The sequence below is a fragment of the Rhineura floridana genome, chromosome 7, assembly GCF_030035675.1.
Source record: "Rhineura floridana isolate rRhiFlo1 chromosome 7, rRhiFlo1.hap2, whole genome shotgun sequence".
In the NCBI taxonomy this organism is placed as follows: Eukaryota; Metazoa; Chordata; class Lepidosauria; order Squamata; family Rhineuridae; genus Rhineura; species Rhineura floridana.
Genome location: NC_084486.1, coordinates 65,635,518 through 65,654,414, shown reverse-complemented (window position 1 = coordinate 65,654,414; position 18,897 = coordinate 65,635,518). Strand labels below are relative to the sequence as shown.

The 18,897-nt window shown below is 41.2% G+C and overlaps 1 protein-coding gene across 10 annotated transcripts in view; it reads right to left on the bottom strand.

Annotated features, from left to right (window-relative positions):
* FGFR2 (fibroblast growth factor receptor 2) overlaps positions 1 to 18,897 on the bottom strand; it is a 198,703-nt gene that overhangs the window by 101,840 nt on the left and 77,966 nt on the right. For 6 of the 10 annotated variants that reach the window (XM_061635811.1, XM_061635808.1, XM_061635813.1 and 3 more), the window contains exons 3-5: positions 18,161 to 18,427; positions 16,460 to 16,534; positions 5,110 to 5,279 (exon numbers count right to left, since the gene is read on the bottom strand). In XM_061635811.1, the coding sequence (XP_061491795.1) occupies positions 5,110 to 5,279; positions 16,460 to 16,534; positions 18,161 to 18,427 (512 nt within the window). The remainder of the gene's footprint in view (positions 1 to 5,109; positions 5,280 to 16,459; positions 16,535 to 18,160; positions 18,428 to 18,897) is intronic. The other 4 variants (XM_061635814.1, XM_061635815.1, XM_061635817.1 and 1 more) reach the window with 1 other exon arrangement.

Here is an 18,897-nt window from a genome sequence, read left to right as displayed (position 1 = left end):
CTTGGCTCCAGTTGAAGCTCCCTACCCCTCCAAGCCCATGAAGCTGCTTTGTTGTTGGGGTATTTGTATGTATATTAGCAAGATTACCCACTTGCAGGTTGTGGAGAAATGTTATATAAATGTTTGTGTTTCAAGAAATTTTATATGACCTCTGTGACTGCCATGAGGCCTTGTTTTGGTAGCTTGTTGCAAGCTTGCTTAGCAGTGGTTGCTTGGTGGCAGGTTCTGAGAGGAGAGAGACACAATCGCTGTTAAGATTTTATTAGATGGGGCCTGCAGCAAATAAATTCATTCTGATTGGCTGGAGGTTCTAGGCAGTTTGGAGTCAACTGTCAGCTGGGAGTTGGAAAGGGCAGTTGGGGCTGGCTGGAGAGGAGAGTTGAAGTGAGGAGTCAGCGGCGTCACTAGCGGGAGTGCGGGGGGGTGCGGACCTCTGGTGCGTGCCCTCCCAGGGGCATGGATGAGGTGGCTGAGCTTGCACGCGCATGCGCGCACACACTCAGGCCCAGCCACCCTGTCCATGCCCCTGGGAGGGTGCGCGCCGGAGGGGCACCCAGCCGGAGAAGGCCTGGGAATGCCGGCGCACCTCCCTCGCCCCACTGATGCTGCTCCCGCACTCACCCGCCAGCCAGCCCACCCGCCTCCGAGGAGTTGGAGCAGCCTTGCCGGGCAATGGCGTGGGGCGGGGTGGCTCTGGGTGTCACCCCCTCATGGTGACACCCAGGTGCGGGCCGCACCCCAATAGTGACGCCCCTGTGAGGAGTTGGTTGATGAGAGTAGGTGAGGGAAGAATTGAAGACAACATAGAGATAGATACCCAGGGTGTCATTAATAGCTGTCTGGTGAAGTGACTGAGTCTGGGAGCTGCCCTGAAGAAAAGTCTTGCCAGATATGTAACTGTGTATATATTTCTGATAATAAATTACATATAGATATATTATTAGTAATACTTTTTGTTATACATACATATAAGCTGTAAGAAAAGTATCTTTGTAAAAAGTTTTTTCCTTAGTTTTTCTTTGTTTTCCCTTTCCTCTATGTTATTTTTTGATATTTCTTGGTAATTTTTTCTTTAATAACAATTATTCTAAAAAAAAAAAAGTCTTGCCAGAGGGAAGTGACACAAGTGGGGCTAGAACACTGGCTAAACTGTCGAAGAAGCCATGAGTGAAACCAGAGGAGTTTTGGGGCACAGAGGCAGATTGGCCCCAGTAGCTGGACTTAGTTGTAGGAGTAATTGGCTTGGAAAGAGGGCCACTTCAAGGCTGGTGACAGCAACAGTGTCTCTGGAGTCTTTAGAACCTGCCAGCAAGCACCTTTAAAGACCCAAAAGAAGTAACAGTATTCCCTTTTGTAAATAATAGCCCTTTAATAAACATACAAACATAGTTTATGATTTATATTGTCTCTCAGTGTGGTGTCATCTCATGCCTAAAGCCTTCCATACATGCTACTAGAAGAGTTTAAGGAGATATTCTGTGGGAATTGGTGGCAGCAAAAGGGTTAAGAAAGCCTGTTTTACGAGAAGTGAGGCTCAGGGACCAGGGGAATCCCTGACACAGATGCACCTGCAAGGGTGACACACTGTAAAAATTATGCACTTTGCTGCCAGATTAAATAAGATCTATCCAAGAGTCAGTAACCAATCCTTCGGGAGGAAGGGCAGGATATAAATTCAATAAATAATAATACTGGTGTTAAATTAACCAGCTCAGGTCTATTAAGTAAACTATTGATTAATTTCAACAGGTCTTACTCTGAGTATAACTTACTCTGAGTATAACTATGTCACTATATTATTTTGAACTACAAATTTTAAATGTTATATATACTGGGTATTTAGGTGTTGATATACTCATTTTCTTTATCTATCAAAACATAAATATATCTTCCAGTGTTGTTATTTTGGTGTATATATTTATAATAGTAATGTTAAAAATGCCCTTTACTGAGGATACAGGTATGTGAAAATCCACTGTAAACCTGATCTACACTCACATATTCAAAAAGCACCATGATTTCCTTTCAATATGTCCTTTCCATGCAGAGCTATGAGATGGATAGCCTTTATAGAATTTTATCTGACAGTATGCAAAGGCAGGATCCACTCCTATATACAGTAACTCAGACAGTGACCAATCAAACACAGAAGCAAAAAGCCCGAAGGGAAAAGCGGTGAGCATCACTGGGGACTTAACCAGAAGAAATGAAGAAATAAATCCTTAAGGGCAATTGGGCAGGCTGGAAGAGCAAAGCAGGAAAATTATGACTTAAGACTGGGGTGTTGAAGGAATGACTGAGTCAACAATAGAGCACAGCTGGGGAGTTTAACAGGATGTACAGCTAGAGAAACATGCTCAGAACAGAAAGCTGATATTATGTCATGGGAAGCAAAGATGAGGCTGGAATTAGATCACAATGGCCCAGTTTACATGTAATGCTAAGCCAAGTCATAGCTGATCACAAATGAGTAGGTTCCCAGAGCAAAGATTGCAGCCACTGCACTCCTCCCCCAGTTGTGCTGCTGCTGTGCTACCCAGGGTTAAGCCATGTTTGGGGCATCTTAATCTGGGCTCATGGTTTGTATCCCCTAGACAAACCATGAATAGTAACCCAAGAACAAATCTTGGTTATAGTTCATGGTTTGTCTGGAGCAAAACAAGCCATGAGCCCAGGTTCACATGTAACATTGGCTAAACCATGACTTATCCTCAGGTCATATGTCAGCAGCAGGACTTGTGGAGTGTGCCGTGGTTGTGATCTTCACTCCAGGAACCTGCACATTTGCTCTTTCATGGTAACCCATTGTTTAGCTTGGCTTTATGCATGAACCAGGTCAACAAATAGTGGTACAGTACAAATATTGCCCTTGTTTTGAATGAATTTAAATGGACAGGCTTCAGACTTATCTGTGAGTAGATCAGCAGAATATGAAAGGGAAACATCATAATATAGGCTAATAGCACATGCAATTATTTTAATGTTAGTCCTTATGTAGACAAAATGGCATCACTCACAATCAAGAGGAAGGTATCAGCATGCTTAGGGAACCCCCGAGGTTTACAGAAGCCCAAAACAATATTTTGGGAAAAGACATAAGGTGGCAGGCCCCAAAACAGCCCAATAAAGACTGAGGCATACTAAGTGGCCATGGAAAAAACAAACAGAACATCAGGTCGGGACTGAACACAGAATGGAGGCATTTGAAACTTACAGGAGTATTCCACAGAGCAACATTTTTGTTGCATGTCCCACTTACTCCCTTTTTCCAGTGTTCAAACTTTGAGTTCTACTGGTTATATAGCCAAAACAGCAACACAAGAGGGAGGTATCAGCAGGCAGGGGGAAAACCCCAAGTTTTGTAGAAGTCTAAAAAGAGTTGGAAATAAGAATCCCTCCGAATGCTCAGTGGGCTAACTGCTAACTGATTGTTGTGGCTGTGGAATGGAAAACTGGGGCGGCGGGGAGAAATAGAGGATTAGAGTGGATGGAAGTCTAAACAGAAGCACTCCACACTGCAACATTTTGTATGTCCCACTCCCATCACTAATTATCCATATTTTGTAAAATACGAAGGGCAGGAACTTTTAAGCTCTTTGTATCCTTCCCACCCATCATGGTGCTCTGTATACAAGGAGTTTCCTATGTCACTTACTCTCTTCCCATTGGCAACCCTGCCATGAGCAGGGAACTGTGCTTGCCAGACAATTCAGCATACCTAATGGTGTACATAAAAGTCCAACTTGATTAGGCCCTTAATTTTGTGTATATTTTATTCTCAGCAAAGATTTCTTTAGTGCCGACTCCTTTAATGCGAGTTGTTTTGCTTTGCTTTGCTTTGCTTTGCTTTCTGGAGCTAAGGGGTTTTTGTGGGAAATTTTTATTTGTCTTTATCTGCATAAAGATCATCCATGTATCAGTTTAAATATCCAAAGAAAAGCAAAATGATCAAATTTCCCCCCTGACTGCAGTAGGTACCAAAAGGTTTAACATTAACTCTATCTTGGTAACCTCTCTAGATGTTCTTTCTAATCATGCTACTTGAAATTTAAGTAAACAATTTTAAGTAATTACAATTATTTTCCCTCAAAACACTTTCTGCATCTATTTCACAGTTGATAAAATCCATAAAAATTGTCTTCCTGCTTTTTACTTAGGTGTGCTGCAATCACCAAGACACAATATTTTTGTTTTGCTTTGTTATACTATATGTCTACAAGTTGTATTTCTAGAAGTTGAAATATTGTAGGCAGTCATAGCACAAAAGCACAGACTTAAGGACACTTCTATAAACAATGTTTTCTGAACATGATTTTTTTCCTTGTTGTTTTAACACAAACCATTTAAACACAGCAAGAGCTCTTTTCACTAAATCTTACCTTTTAATAAACTGACCTTACAAAGTCAGCAAACAGAAAACAAGGGGGGAAAGCTGTAGAGAAGGCAAAGAGAAACAAAATCTTTTTTTTCCCCAGGTACTATATCCGCTTCTACCATTTACTCAGAACTCCACAGAAACTGACTATAGCTAAGGCCAGCATTGTCAAGCAGAGAGGGACTTCTGGGTATTGGGGCTTCAAATCTGAGGTTAATTACAGACACAGTTAATAGGAACAGTCTCGTACACAATGCCAGACTGTTGGTTCGTCTACCAATGTATTGTTCATACTGACTGGCAGCACTACAAGATTTCAGATTGGTTTTTTTTTTTTAAAGCAGCCCTATCCACATGTTATTTACATATAGGGCACAGAGTGGACAACATAAACCAGTGACACTAACTAGCTCACATGATATGGAACCATGGATTTCCTATAAAACAGCAACATCCTGTGATACCTCTACAACAGTAGTGGGGAATCTGTAGCCCTCCAGATGTTGATGGACTACAACTGCCACCATTCCCAACCATTGGCCATGCTGCCTGGGACTGATGGGAGTTGGAGTCCAACAACATCTGGAAAGCCACAGGTTCTCACCACAGCTATACAGCTTGCTGTAAAACATTCTGCATCTATAAAATGTCATCGAAATATATTTAGCGTTCCCATAATACAGCAACCCCACTTGGCATCCACTAAACCACAACATGGTGAAGATGTGTCTTACCTTGTATCCACCAATACGATGCTCTTGCTTAAATTCTTTGCCATTTTTTAGCCATCTCATGGTTGGTAGGGGGTTTCCTGTGGCTGGACAACGGAACTTTACAGTGTTAGCTGCTGGGACTGCATGTAACCTCTTCTCCATTTTTTCAGTTTGTGTCCACTTAGGTCCTTCTGTTTCCAAAAATGAACACAAGAGGGGGGAAATGGTGATGAACTCAGATTCCAACCTAATCACTTGTCATCTCCATGAATTTCCAGTGTAACACAACATACTTTAGGGGGTAGCATTGAAGTTCTACACTGTTGATTTATGTTGCCTTTGGCAAATCATACAACACACTTTAATACCTCAAAATTTCATTGTGTACCTAGAGACAAAAATCTGGCCTGCTTCAGCTGGAATTAATGCTTGCAGTTCATGCCCTAAGGCAATTAAGGAAAAGTTAATTCAAGAAAGAAAGAGGGTTTTTTTTTTAAAAAAAAACATCATCTTGTCTTAGCCCTTAGGCTTCGGGTAACAATCTTTTTAAAACACAGAAATTAAAATACACTAAAATACAGAATGTTTGAGACTTTGAAATTTTGTGTGAGGATGGTGAGAATCAAGAGATTTTATTTGAAACATTGGTCTTTGGTTCAGACAAAAATTAATAATTGCTTTCCGATAACCAGAGAATATGTGGTGTTTTTAGCACTGCCATTTAAAAAGGAGGGAGCAAGAACCTTCCATGTCCACACAGTGCTGAAGAAAATAACTGAAATTGTTTCATGCAAGGATTTGCCATTTTCCCAACTCAACTCACATCAAAGCTTGGTACAGAACCATATTCTCTCCAGTGCTGATGTCTCCACCTGCTGTACTTCATGTTCAGAATACGTTCTATGCCAGAATTTGTGAGTTGGAGAGGAGCAAACAAATCTCCCGCCATATTGCTTGTGAAAACACAGGTTTAATTCTAGGAAAATCACACGCTCTAAGAAGTCACTCTAAGAAGCTACTGAGAGGCCATACCATACCAGTGGAATATTTCTGGTGCTTCCTCCCTCAAAATACCAAACAGTGCACTAATAGAACAGTGACACTATTTCTATCTTCTCATGTTCCAAAGATTCTGTGAAAATTATACACAAATTTGGTAAAGATGGAGAAAGATGGCAGGAATGTGGCATGAAGGTGGATCTGCCTGCTCCAAATTATTGTACTGGATGCTCAACTACCTTCATACTAGGTGATCAATTTTGTGCCACTTACTGGTTTTACATACCAGAAGATCAGTGTAGATATCATGTCATTAGAACAAATAAGGAACATTCTTATAATGGGTGGTTTTTGTAGTTAAGAACCTACAAAACTTTTGCTACTACAAAAGCCATCCCAAACATTAGCAGTGTTTGACTTTCATTCTGAAATCTGACTTTCAAAGTGCAGAATTTTTCAAAGATACCCCCCAAAAAACAGCTTTTTCTTTTCATAGCTCCTTCAACCTCCATAGTTTGGCAATGATGTCCATAAATAAGACTATATGGGTCTACACAGCTAATCCAATACTATACAGAAAACATATGTCACACAATAATATGTGTTTTATTTACAATGTTTATAATATGATGCCCAATAGTATAAGTTCTCTGAGTAGCTATCAATAAAAAAAATAAAATGAATACATGCAAAACAAGATCTTATAAAGGGCTAGAGAACCTGTTACCCTATAGATATTGTTGGACTACAACTCCCATAATCCCTGACCACTGTCCATGCTAGCTGAAGCTGATAGGAATCAAAGCCCAATGACACTGGGAGAGTCACAAATTCCCCAACCTTGTCTTAAAACCAAAAAATCAAATACAACGGAAAGCAAATAATAGAATATAAAAAGCTCACAATGCCATAAAGAGATCATAAACAAAACTCCAAGAATAACCCAAAGTTCAAAACACTCACTGAAAGATTTTATGATAAAAAGTTGGGGGGGGTGTGATGTTCCTATATATTAGTGTATATATGGTAAATGCTGGTTGTTTAGAGTATACATGGTAAGTAGTGAAAGAGGAGGGGGAGTGAATGGGCAATAGAATGCTTGATGATTGGCTGAATGTTTAAAATGGCTGACAGTATAAATGAAAGGAGGACAGGTAAATCTGTGGGAATGTGAGGTGGTGAATTGTGGAATCTGGGGGGAGAAGAGAAAGAGTGGATTGCTTGGTGGGGTTGGAGAGAGTTGTTTGCCAGGAGAGCGTGAAGAAGGAGGGAGGTGGAGTTCGGATTAGTATTGAGTAAAACCATATGCTTATGTGCCTTAAGAAGAAATCTTGTTAATCTTGTTAGCTTTGTTATCTGTAATAAATACTTAATTTGGTTTACCAAAGGTCTGATCCTTGGCTGGGGTTTCACAGACCAGAAGGGAGGGTAAGGTAATGACCAAGGCTGAAGGGGAACTGTAACAAATGGTGGCAGCGGTGAAGAGAATAACAATACCAGTATTCGGAGTCTCTGGGAATACTAGTATTGGGACGTTACTGGTGGTTGCCTAGCAGGGGGATCTGTTGAGATCTGTGCTAGAGCGGATAGGTAGACCATAAGAGAGTGCGGTCCGGACTGGTGGAGTCCCTGGTGGTGCCTAGAGACAGGCAGTAACCACGAGCAGGTAGGAACCTGACAGGGAGAGCCAGGGAAGGACGCATCACAGGGGGGACTCTTCACTTGGCACCAAAAAGATCACAATGTGGAAACCAGGCAACCCTCTCTAGGAAGGGCATTCTACAACTGGGGCACCACCACTGAAAAGGTCCTCTCTTTCTCACAACCACTAGCCTTATTCCATTTAGCGGATCCACAATACAATGCATGAACACCATGGCACCTCTGTATTTCAGGAACATTTTGGCCAATAACTTCGAAAGTCTACAACTGCAAAGGTAAATAAATATTTTTAAAGGGGTATCATAACTAATTCCACTTTTCCAAAAAAAACACGACCACTACTAATAAAATTGAAAGCACAACTGAAAGCATAAGAGCTGTATTGGCTCAATTGAAATTACCACAAGAGGTCTTCAGAATCTTTCCAAGACTGCTGCTACTGTACTAATCTAAGCCGTTTCCTGCAGATAATTGAAATTTGATTAACTGCACAGTTATATCATGACCATGTTTAATTCAGTTCTTTCATTTACCTGCTTAAACATTAAGGGCAAAAATCTATTTAACGGTAGGGTCATTTAATTATTTTATAACAGATCCTTCCTGGAATAAATCAATGTACTACGGACATTTTTAGGACCAGAGGGGTCCAGAAACATAACTGTTCTACTCTCTGCCCAGATTCATTTCTTTTATTACTAGCCCACTGTTCCATAACAAAAAAAACCTCTTCTGTTTGTCAAACATTTATGGCAGGTCTTGAAATGAATACACACTTCCTCCACTTCACTTCCCCCCCCAAAAAAAATACCTCAGCAGAAGAATACAGCAACAGAATATTTAACAAGCCTCCTCATCCAAAGAAAGCATTCAAATTTAAGCATTCAAATTATTCTAAAACTGATACGTGACTACTGTGTTTCAGCCTGAAACCTTACAAACTAATTATACAGCCGCAAGAGTGGCTGTATACTATAGCCAGTGTGGATTTTTCACATTCCACAATATTAAATTGAAAATAACGCCCCATGCCACTCTGATGCTTCCCATAAACTCATTTCAAAACAAAACCTTACAAAACGTATAGTCCTGAACTCAGAAACGCTTGCTTAACATCACTCTCAATTTTCATGGCGATACACAAAACAGTCAGAGAGAATCAAGAGGTCAAAGTCTAAAAAGAAAAAGAAAAAAAGCCAGATCCCTTTTGGACTTTTTTCTGTCCGAGTTCTCATAATCTGTTGAAATTAATTATAATCAGCCATGTTCACAGAGTACCTGTAATCTTATTACTGACCTTGCCCCATACTCTGACCTTCATCTTCTGCAGTTTAAAAGTTAAAAAAATGCCTGGCTGATTTTTAATTAATTTAAGAAATTTTGGCTTGAACTCACTGATAGTATCAGGCATGCTCAGTAAGAACCAACTGTCAGTGTTCTAAAAGCCAGACTCACAGCTGCTGGGCTTGCCTAATCAGGGGGCCACACCCACACCATACTTTGATTTCACTTGAGACAGTCACAGCTTCCCTCAATGAATCCTGGGAAGTGTGGTTTGTGAACGGTGCTGAGAGAAGACTCCTATTCCACTGACAGCACCAGTGGCCAGACTGGTTTAACAGTCAGGCACTTTGATTGAAGCTCTGTGAGGGGAGCAGGCCGTCTCCTAGCAAGTCTCAGCACCCTTCACTAATTACACTTCCCAGGATTCTTTGAGAGAAGCCATGACTGTCCAAAGTGAAATAAAGGCCTGGTGTGGGTGTGGCCAGTAACAGCTTTAGTTTAAATTTGGGTGGGAGGCTACATGTGCCTGCTGTAGAATAAAAAGGTGGGGGTAAAGCTGAAAAGCAATGATACTGTTCACAATGTTTTCCTTTTGGAAAGGAAAGGGGCTTCCCCTTTGCCCAGTGCCCACCCACCCAATCCCCTCCCCCTCCTCCTCTTCCCCATGTCAGTGTTGGACTACAACCTGGGAGACCAAGGTTTGAATCCCCACACAGCCATGATGCTCATTGGGTGACTTTGGGCCAGTCACTGCCTCTCAGCATCAGAGGAAGGCAATGGTAAAACCACATCTGAATGCCGTTTACCATGAAAACCCTATTCATAGGGTTGATGTAAGTCGGGATCGACTTGAAGGCAGTCCACTTCCATTTTCAATGATTGCACAGAAATAAATCCCACTGAACTCAAGAAGTATTGAAATGATCAAACCCACCCACCCACCCTTCTCCTCCCTCCTATCCCCTCCCTCTTGCCCCTTACCTTGCCCCTCCCTCCCCATCCCCATCCCCTTCCAATCCCCTCCTTCCCCTTCCTCCTCCCCCCTCTCCCTCCCCTTCCTCCTTCCCATGGTCAGTTTTACCTAAAGCATGATTGCATGGGAGTAAATACCATTGAACTCTATAAGCATGCAAATGATCGAACCTGCCATCCCCTTCCCCTTACTTTCCCCCCCTCCAATCCGCTCCTTCCCCTTCCCCCTCCCTCTCCTCCTCCCCCATGGTCAGTTTTACCTATCCTAACCATGATTACATAGGAGCAAATCCCATTGAAATCAATAAGCATGCAAATGATCAGACCTCCTTCCTGTCCTCTCCCTTCCTCCTCCCCTCCCCTCTTCCTTCTTCCTCCTCCCCTCCCCATCCCCTGTGGTCAGTTTCACCTATCCTAAGCATGACTGTAATCCACAGGAAGAAGATTGGACTGTGAAAGACCAACCCAAATTGTGTTTGCATTCTGACGAATTTGTAGGGCAGTACAATATCTTAGAGAGGAAGTCAGGCTCCTGCTCCCCTGGTGCATTCACTATAGCTGCCCAATTTCCCTGCTTTTTAAAGTTGGATAGAAATATTTGTGGGCTACAGGTAAGTTTTTAAACTGCAAGTTTTTTGCCTATTAGTGAATTAAATAGAAAATCAATGGATAATTGAACATGCAGTTGCAAGCATTATAAGAGGAAAGTTATAAATATTTAAAATTAAATGGCACAAGCAGCAAAATTTTAATTATTACAAAAGGTACATAGGAGAAAGCATCATTAAAATGATTTGTTATGTACAAAATTGCAACAATGCTACAGAGGAATCTGGAAATAAAGCAGTTAACTTGATGATCACAACAAAAAAGGGGTTCATCTAACAAGAATGTTATTCAGTACCAATACATAATGAGTACATTTTTTACTCTAGCACTAGCATGTTCCTCAAAGCAGTTTCTTTTGATCAAACAAATAACCCTGCTGAAACAAATCCCAAATTCCTGATAAAGTTAATCCAAGTTGTACATGAACAAGATTGGTGTTAAGTGAACAGGAGTCTGCCTGTGCTGCTATAATCACAAGAACCCAGCAGTTGTGATGATTCTTTCAGTGTTGTGAACTATACATCAACTGTAAATATTTTGGCAAGAGTAATATATGGTTCTTGCTATCCAATTCCTAGGTACTGGGCCTTTCCACTATTCTGCCACCTTGATTTCTAGACATTTCCCACCACTGTAAAAATTAGGTGGCCTCAGGCAAAATCACTGTCTCTTAGATAGAGCCCCCCTCATCTATAATATGACCACCTGCTGATACAATCTTAACACTGTATATGTTGTTTAGAGGCTGTGTTGTTTTTATATGTTATCATAGTTTTATTGGTATTGGGCTGCAAATTAATAAAGTTAAACCAATCTTGGCTCTATTTATTTATTTATTATTCTCTATATGCTATCAGCAATGAAGGGCCATGCAGTCTTACATCTTCTGAGATCTATTCCACTGGCAGAGACGACCTCCTTCTAAATGATTGTCTGAGCGATCCCAACCCCTGGTCTGTCATACTGGAGAGGGTTAGGATGTGGAAGAAATTTTTGTCCACTGGGCTCTGTTGGTGGCAGGCCTCTGCCAGAGAAGTCCCCTTTGACTTCCCCATTGCAGCCGCCAATAGTGCAGGTGGACAGAAGCTATCATCAGATATAGGTATTGGAACCCACCGCTCCCAAAAAAAACAGGGTGTTTCACAGGAAAAATGAGTGGAGCTGGTCAGGCCATGAATCCACTAGATGCTAAGGCAATCTAGTTATTATCAAGAGGCTTAAATCTGGGTCTCTCTGCTGCACTAGCCTGAAGCTGTCATAGCTTTCCCATCCAGTCGTCTAGTTGATGTCAACAACAGCCTTCAGATCCCAGTGGTGGCTCTGCCATTCTGTTCAGCCCTGCTGCTCTTTGCCAAGTTTACAGCCTATGAAGATTTACCTCTTCTGGCAAGCATTTGGTATAGCCTGATGCACATTTTCTAAATGGTATTGTTTTTATAGCATTTTGAGGTAGTTTTATTTGGATTTGATTTAGTTTTATAAATTTGCAACTTACTTTGGGTCTGTGTTTTAGAGAAAGATGGGAAAATGTAAATTAAAAAATAAAATAATTAGGAAGAAAAAATAATACTACAGCCAGAAGGAGAAAGTCCTAATTGTGTGCTTCCTAGTGCATCAGATCATGAACTTTGACCAGTCACCCCAATTTTTGTTGAACCTTTTCAAAAACATTTAAGTCAATCCTTTTGAACTATTCTGAAAATATTTAAATGGTTTAATCGCTTTCATTTCCCCCTAAGCAAAGACAGACCACAATCAATACAGCACAAAATGAAGGAAAAAATGGCTATAGCCATTTTAGCAGATGGTATTTATATAATTTGCACCAAAAGCAGGAAAAGCCTCCATGGATAAAGCAGAGTTATGAGCTCTTCAATGCCCACCTTTACAGCTGGAGTTGGGAACAAGCATCTGTAATCCAGCGGAGAGACTGAGGATGGCCAAGAGTTGGCTTCTGGCTCATAGCCAAAGCATTTAACATACGGATGTTGGCCTTCAAAATCAAATTTGAGGGAAATACAAAGGACAAAGACGGGTTCCCACTGAATCCACTTTTATGGCCAGAGATCTTTATTTCGTGCTGCTGTTACATTTGCACCTCATAGTTAAAATAAGCACTTCAACAATAGATGGAAGTAATAAAAAGCACATTCAGGATACTGCTTGGATTAATCTAACCTATTGTTTTCTCATAGTTTGAATGTCTGCCCACATATGAGATAACAACTTGTTTATGCAATAAACATGTTAACGTTTTTTATATATTAATATGTGTATGTATCCATCACATAACGCTGCAGTAGAAATAAACATTTTGTAAAATGATGCATGAAAATGACCTACACACATACATGTAAAATATAAACATTTATCCAGCAAAGTCTTATATAGATTCCTCTGGCATGTGCACATTCACACACATACACAGAGTCTCTTCAAAGCAACAAGGTGCAAAGCCTTTCCTTTTCAAATTATAATTGTAACATTCCTGAATCACTAATCATTACAAGAATTGTCACCTAAACATATAAAAAAGCTCACACATGTAACTGGGCATGCTCCTAAAGCTATAAACAACCCTACTCCCATTAATAAACACGACTCGAATTTGCAAGTAAAATAAGTTTACCTAAAAATCACAAAAGTCCAGACTAGCACTACCAGGAATTATTCTTACTCCTCCCAGAAAACTGATTATAATTCAGCATAGACATGAAAGTTTCTAAATCAGGGATGGAGAACTTGTGGCCTTACAGATGTTGCTGAACTCCAACTCCCATTGTCACCAGACAGCGTTGCAAATGGTCAGGGATACCCGGAGATGTAATCCAACAACATCTGGAGGGTCGCAGGTAAGCAACTGCTGTTCTAAATGTTCACAGGGTACCTTGTATAATTGAACACTACAGCTTATTGGAAATAAATTGTCTCCAAATTAAGGCTTCTTCAGTCTCTTGCAATAACTAAGGTTCTTTACACACACTTCTCTTTCCACGCAACATTTTCAACACTCTTCAACACTCTTCTCTAGTAGTCATCTTTCTCAATGGGACTCTGATATCTTAAAGAGAACCTTTAAAAGGATCAACCTAGACAGATGTTTCATACCCTACCCATTCAGGGCAAGCCCTACCACTAGGCAGAGTGAGGCAAGTACTTCAACTAGCAGATGTTGGGAAAGAAAGAAATGGTAAGGTGTTGGAGGAGAGGGCTGTATGTGTCACACGCAACCTGCTCTGCACCTCGTAAGATAACCTACTGCCGTCAAATGCAGTGGAGAATGCCAGGGTTGAAATAAGATTCAACTGTCAGCCCGGCTGTATCTGGTACATGGAATTAATGGATGAATGTGTTTGTAGGGGGAAGTGGATTGATTGATTGATTGATTGATTGATTGATTGATTGATTGATTGATTGATTGATTGATTGATTGATTGTACTTATATACCGCCCCATAGCCGAAGCTCTCTGGGCGGTATACAGTAACTAACAACATCAAAACAAATATACAAATTTAAAAACACATCTTTTAAAAACAATTTAAAACACAATTTAAAAATTTAAAACAATTTAAAACACATGCTAAAATGCCTGGGAGAAGAGGAAAGTCCTGACCTGGTGCCAAAAAGATAACAGTGTTGCTGCCAGGAGCACCTCGTCAGGGATATCATTCCATAATTTGGGGGCCACCACTGAGAAGGCCCTCTCCTTTGTTGCCAGCCTCACAGCTTCCCTCGCAGTAGGCACCTGGAGGAGAGCCCTAGATGTTGCGTGTAGTGTACGGGTGGGTTCGTATCGGGAGAGGTGTTCCATCAGGTATTGTGGTCCCAAGCTGTGTAAGGCTTTATAGGTTAAAACCAGCACCTTGAATCGAGCCTGGAAGCATACAGGCAGCCAATGCAAGTGGGCCAGAATTGGTTTTATACGTTCGGACCGTCTGGTCCCTGTTACCAATCTGGCTGCTGCATTTTGCACAAGCTGCAGTTTCCGAACAGTCTTCAAAGGCAGCCCCACGTAGAGTGCATTGCAATAATCTAATTTGGAGGTTATCAGAGCATGGACAACTGAAGCAAGGTTATCCCTGTCCAGATAGGGATGTAGTTGGGCCACCAACCGAATTGGTAGAAGGCACTCTGTGCCACCGAGGCTACCTGAGCCTCAAGTGACAGAGATGGTTGTAGGAGAACCCCCAAGCTACGAACCTGCTCCTTCAGGGGCAGTGCAACCCCATCCAGGACCACCCACTAGCAGCATCTCAGTCTTGTCTGGATTGAGCCTCAGTTTATTAGCCCTCATCCAGTCCCTTGTCGCAGCCAGGCACCGGTTCAACACATTGACAGCCTCACCTGAAGAAGATGAAAAGGAGAAATAGAGCTGCGTGTCATCAGCATACTGATGGCAATGCACTCCAAAGCTCCAGATGACCGCACCCAACGGTTTCATGTAGATGTTGAACAGCATGGGGGACAGAACTGACCCCTGTGGACCCCATACTGGAGAGTCCAGGGTGCCGAGTAATGTTCCCCAAGCACCACCTTCTGGAGGCAAGCTGCCAAGTAGGAGCGGAACCACCCCAATGCAGTACTTCCCACTCCCAACTCAGCCAGTCTCCCCAGGAGGATACCATGGTCGGCATCGAAAGCCACTAAGAGATCAAGGAGAATCAACAGACTCACACTCCCCCTGTCTCTCTCCTGACAAAGGTCATCATACAGGGCGACCAAGGCTGTTTCCATGCCAAAACCAGGCCTGAAACCCGACTGAAATGGATCCAGATAATCAGTCTCATCCAAGAGTGTCTGGAGCTGGCCCGCAGCCACTCATTCAAGGACCTTGCCCAGGAATGGAACATTTGCTACCGGCCTATAGTTATTCATCCTTTTCATCATGCAGCAAAATATCTTGGTTCAGAGATTTGATACAGAATCCCCTGGAGGTTGCTGAGGATTTGAACTGGACTTCTGAACATTAATCTTCAAATCAGAGTATTTTATACCATAGTGGGCAAAACAAGTTGCAGCAACATCTAAATCAGTACTATTGATACTGACTAGCAGCAGTTCTCCCGAGGTTCAGGCAGAAGATGCTGGGGATTGAACCGAGAACATTGTACATGTACATTCAAAGCATGTGCTCCACCACTTAGTTGCAGCCCTTTCTTTACGGATATTCTCACGTCATTGTGCTGTCTGTAGACTTGGCCTCACAGGACCAGTTTCAGATGTTTGGTAGGCCTAATATAAACTGCATATTGAGGTATAGGACTCTAGAGGAAATATTTGGTTTCAAATTCTTCTGACTTGGGTGCATGTAAACAGCATGTGAGTGTCTGCCAAGACAGCTAGCCAGGCAAAGTATATTCTTTGGGACTAGACCATACAATCATTAGGAAAACTGATGTGGCAAAAGGTCACTACATTCTCATTCATAGATTTTTGTTTCTAAACAATTAATTAAATTTAACCCAATTTTATAACAATCACTTACAAATTGCCATTACAGGAAATTACAAATCCAATCCAGAAATGAAGAAAGAGAAGATGTCAATGCACAGCAAATTGAGTTAAACTTTGAATTAAAAAAGGAGAACTGCTAAAAAGTTAACGTTCAACTAAGACAGAAAGAATAAGCAGGCAATAATAAATAGTTTATTTCTGCGTTTTAAAAGCTAGAAACACACAAAAACAGAGAGGAAACAAGCCAGTGGAAATCTGCTGCTAATGGATAATGCTCATGCATTTAACAGCCAAGAAATAAAGTACTTGAAGAGAGAGGAAAAGATTAGGTGGAGAAAATCTCTCCACACAGATTCTGCCAGGCACCGTCAGCAGTCAGAGTTACTTACTGATTTGGTTGTTGTCGTTCACAAAATCCTCAGAGCCATCGTTGTCATCTTCATCATCTCCAGATGAAAGAACATCTGAAGTTCAAAAATTTGAAATTGTTCACCTGCTACACATTTGTAAGCAAACACCTAATTTCTGTGCTCAGGATTTTTTTAAAGGTACATCTGGAACACATTTTGAAGCAGCATCACAGACTGTATGGTGGAATGTTCTCCTAGTATGTATATGTATATATAAAAAATAGGCCATGATCCAACAAAACTATATGTTTGTGTAGAAAAAAACTGAGTACACAGCTGGAGACATCTTTGAAGTTTCTGCTGCTAAGGAGTCTCCAGCTGTGTGCAGTGTTCTTCCTTGCATGTACATATAGCTTTGTTGGATTGGCCCATAGTCCAAAGTTTCTCATTTGAAAAATCCACTGGTATTTTTTTCTCTCTCAAAACAAAACAAAGAACAACAAGATTATTCACTTGTTTCTGAAAAAGCACACATGGTTTAGGGGGTATGTGTCTCTGAAGATTTAAATATATAAAAATGGAGCTTTGGTATAACTGATCAAGCAGAAGACTGAGAGAACAATGTCAATTGATGGGTGATCTATCTATCAATCTATCTATATACACACACACAACTATACTGCAGAACCCAGTATTATCTCAGCATCAATTACCAAAGTCTCTTAATTATCGATACTCTGTCCCAGTCCCAAGCATATATCTAAGTATGTCCATAAGCATTATTGTTTTCATATGAACCAAATTAATTATTTTACATATCTTAAACTATGTAAATAATTCAGATTTTGTACTACATCAGTGGTGGGGAACCTCAGGTCCAGGTGCTGAATGTGGCCCTCCAGGCCTCTCTGTCTGGCCCTCAGAACTCTCCCCAGGCCACATCCCATATTGGTTCTGCTTCACTCTCCCATGTGTTTTTGCCTGGATGAAATGTTTTCTTCAGCTTTGATAATGCCTCTCTAACTTGTCTGGATGGAGGATAGAGAGGGGTGTATAAGTGTATGTAGAAACTAGCCTCCTGTTTAAAAGTAAAATTCACATGTGCTGCTCTGCCTACTGCTGCCTCTAGCCCTGCCCACCATTGGCATGTGGTCCTCAGAAAGTTCCCAGAAGAAAATTTGGCCCACAAGCTGAAAAGGTTCCCCAGCCCTGCTATATATGGTTTGTGGATGTATGCACAAGGATAGAAGAGTAACAATATATAGTATCAGTAAAGACTTCTTAAATTGACATTAGGATTCAGTCCAAAGAGATATATATTCATTTAAAACATTTTTGACCACCCTTCATCAAAACTGACTCCAAGATGGTTTAATTAATGTTAAAAACTACAAATACAACTGAGTAGTCAACTGTATTTAAAAGTGTATTAAAAAGTACTCTATAAAATCCTAAAGGAATTAAAAAGCTTTTTAGCCTGGCACCTAAGAGGAAGCAACATTGGAGCCAGATAAGCCTCCTGAGAAGGGGTATTCCGCAGTCAGGGTACCACAGTTGAAAATGCCCTCTCTTTAGCTGCATATCCAACAAGGGAAAGGATCTAAGAGCATGAGCAGGCTGGTAAATTAAAGCATATTTAAGCTTTAAACCAGAATGTCTCTTTTATGCTTGAACAGTACATGGCTTTACATACATATATAATTTAGGCTACAGCTGCACACGTTAAAAAAGCAAACTCACCTGTAATATTTATAATGAAGTAGAGGGTATCACTGTCTACAGCCCTAACAGCAGTGCAAGCATAAAGGCCTGAATCTCTAGGTGAAGTATCTTTAATCCGCAAGTATTCCCCAGTCATGATTGTTCGATTGTTGGGTACCAGATGGACCCCATCTTTAGTCCAACTGATCTTGATGGCATCTTTCAGTTGACAGGGCAACATCAGAGAGTCTCCCGGAAGTACAGAGTATACATCAGGCTGAGAGATTTGATATTTGGTTGGCGGCTCTGCAAAAGTGGAAGATAAGTGTACACAGAAGAGGGGAAGGGACAAAGGGTGGGAGGAGAAAATTTCCAACAATTGTCAGTGAAGGCCCTCTTCAAAAACAGTGTGATTTTTTTCCCCATAACACTGAAAAAGACAAGCAACACTGGTGAAGCAGATTCTATCCAGGATGTGTTGCTGCTCTTGCCAGCTTATAGGGCAGCGGGGGGGGAGCAAATGAGACAGGAAACTGAATACATGGGGTAGCTGTAGTAAGGAAACCACAACTACGGAGAAGAGAAAGGGTGCTCAGAAAAGGAAGGGTGTAGCTTGACTATATGCTACACATAAGAACCCTAGTAACTTGATAAGTGCATCTGATGAAGTAAACTCAGGGTTTACGTAAGCTCAACTCGCAATAAATTAGTTTTTAAACACTCTGCTAAAAAGTAGCATCTCATGCTGCTGAGTACATGCAAGGAGAAGGCCATAA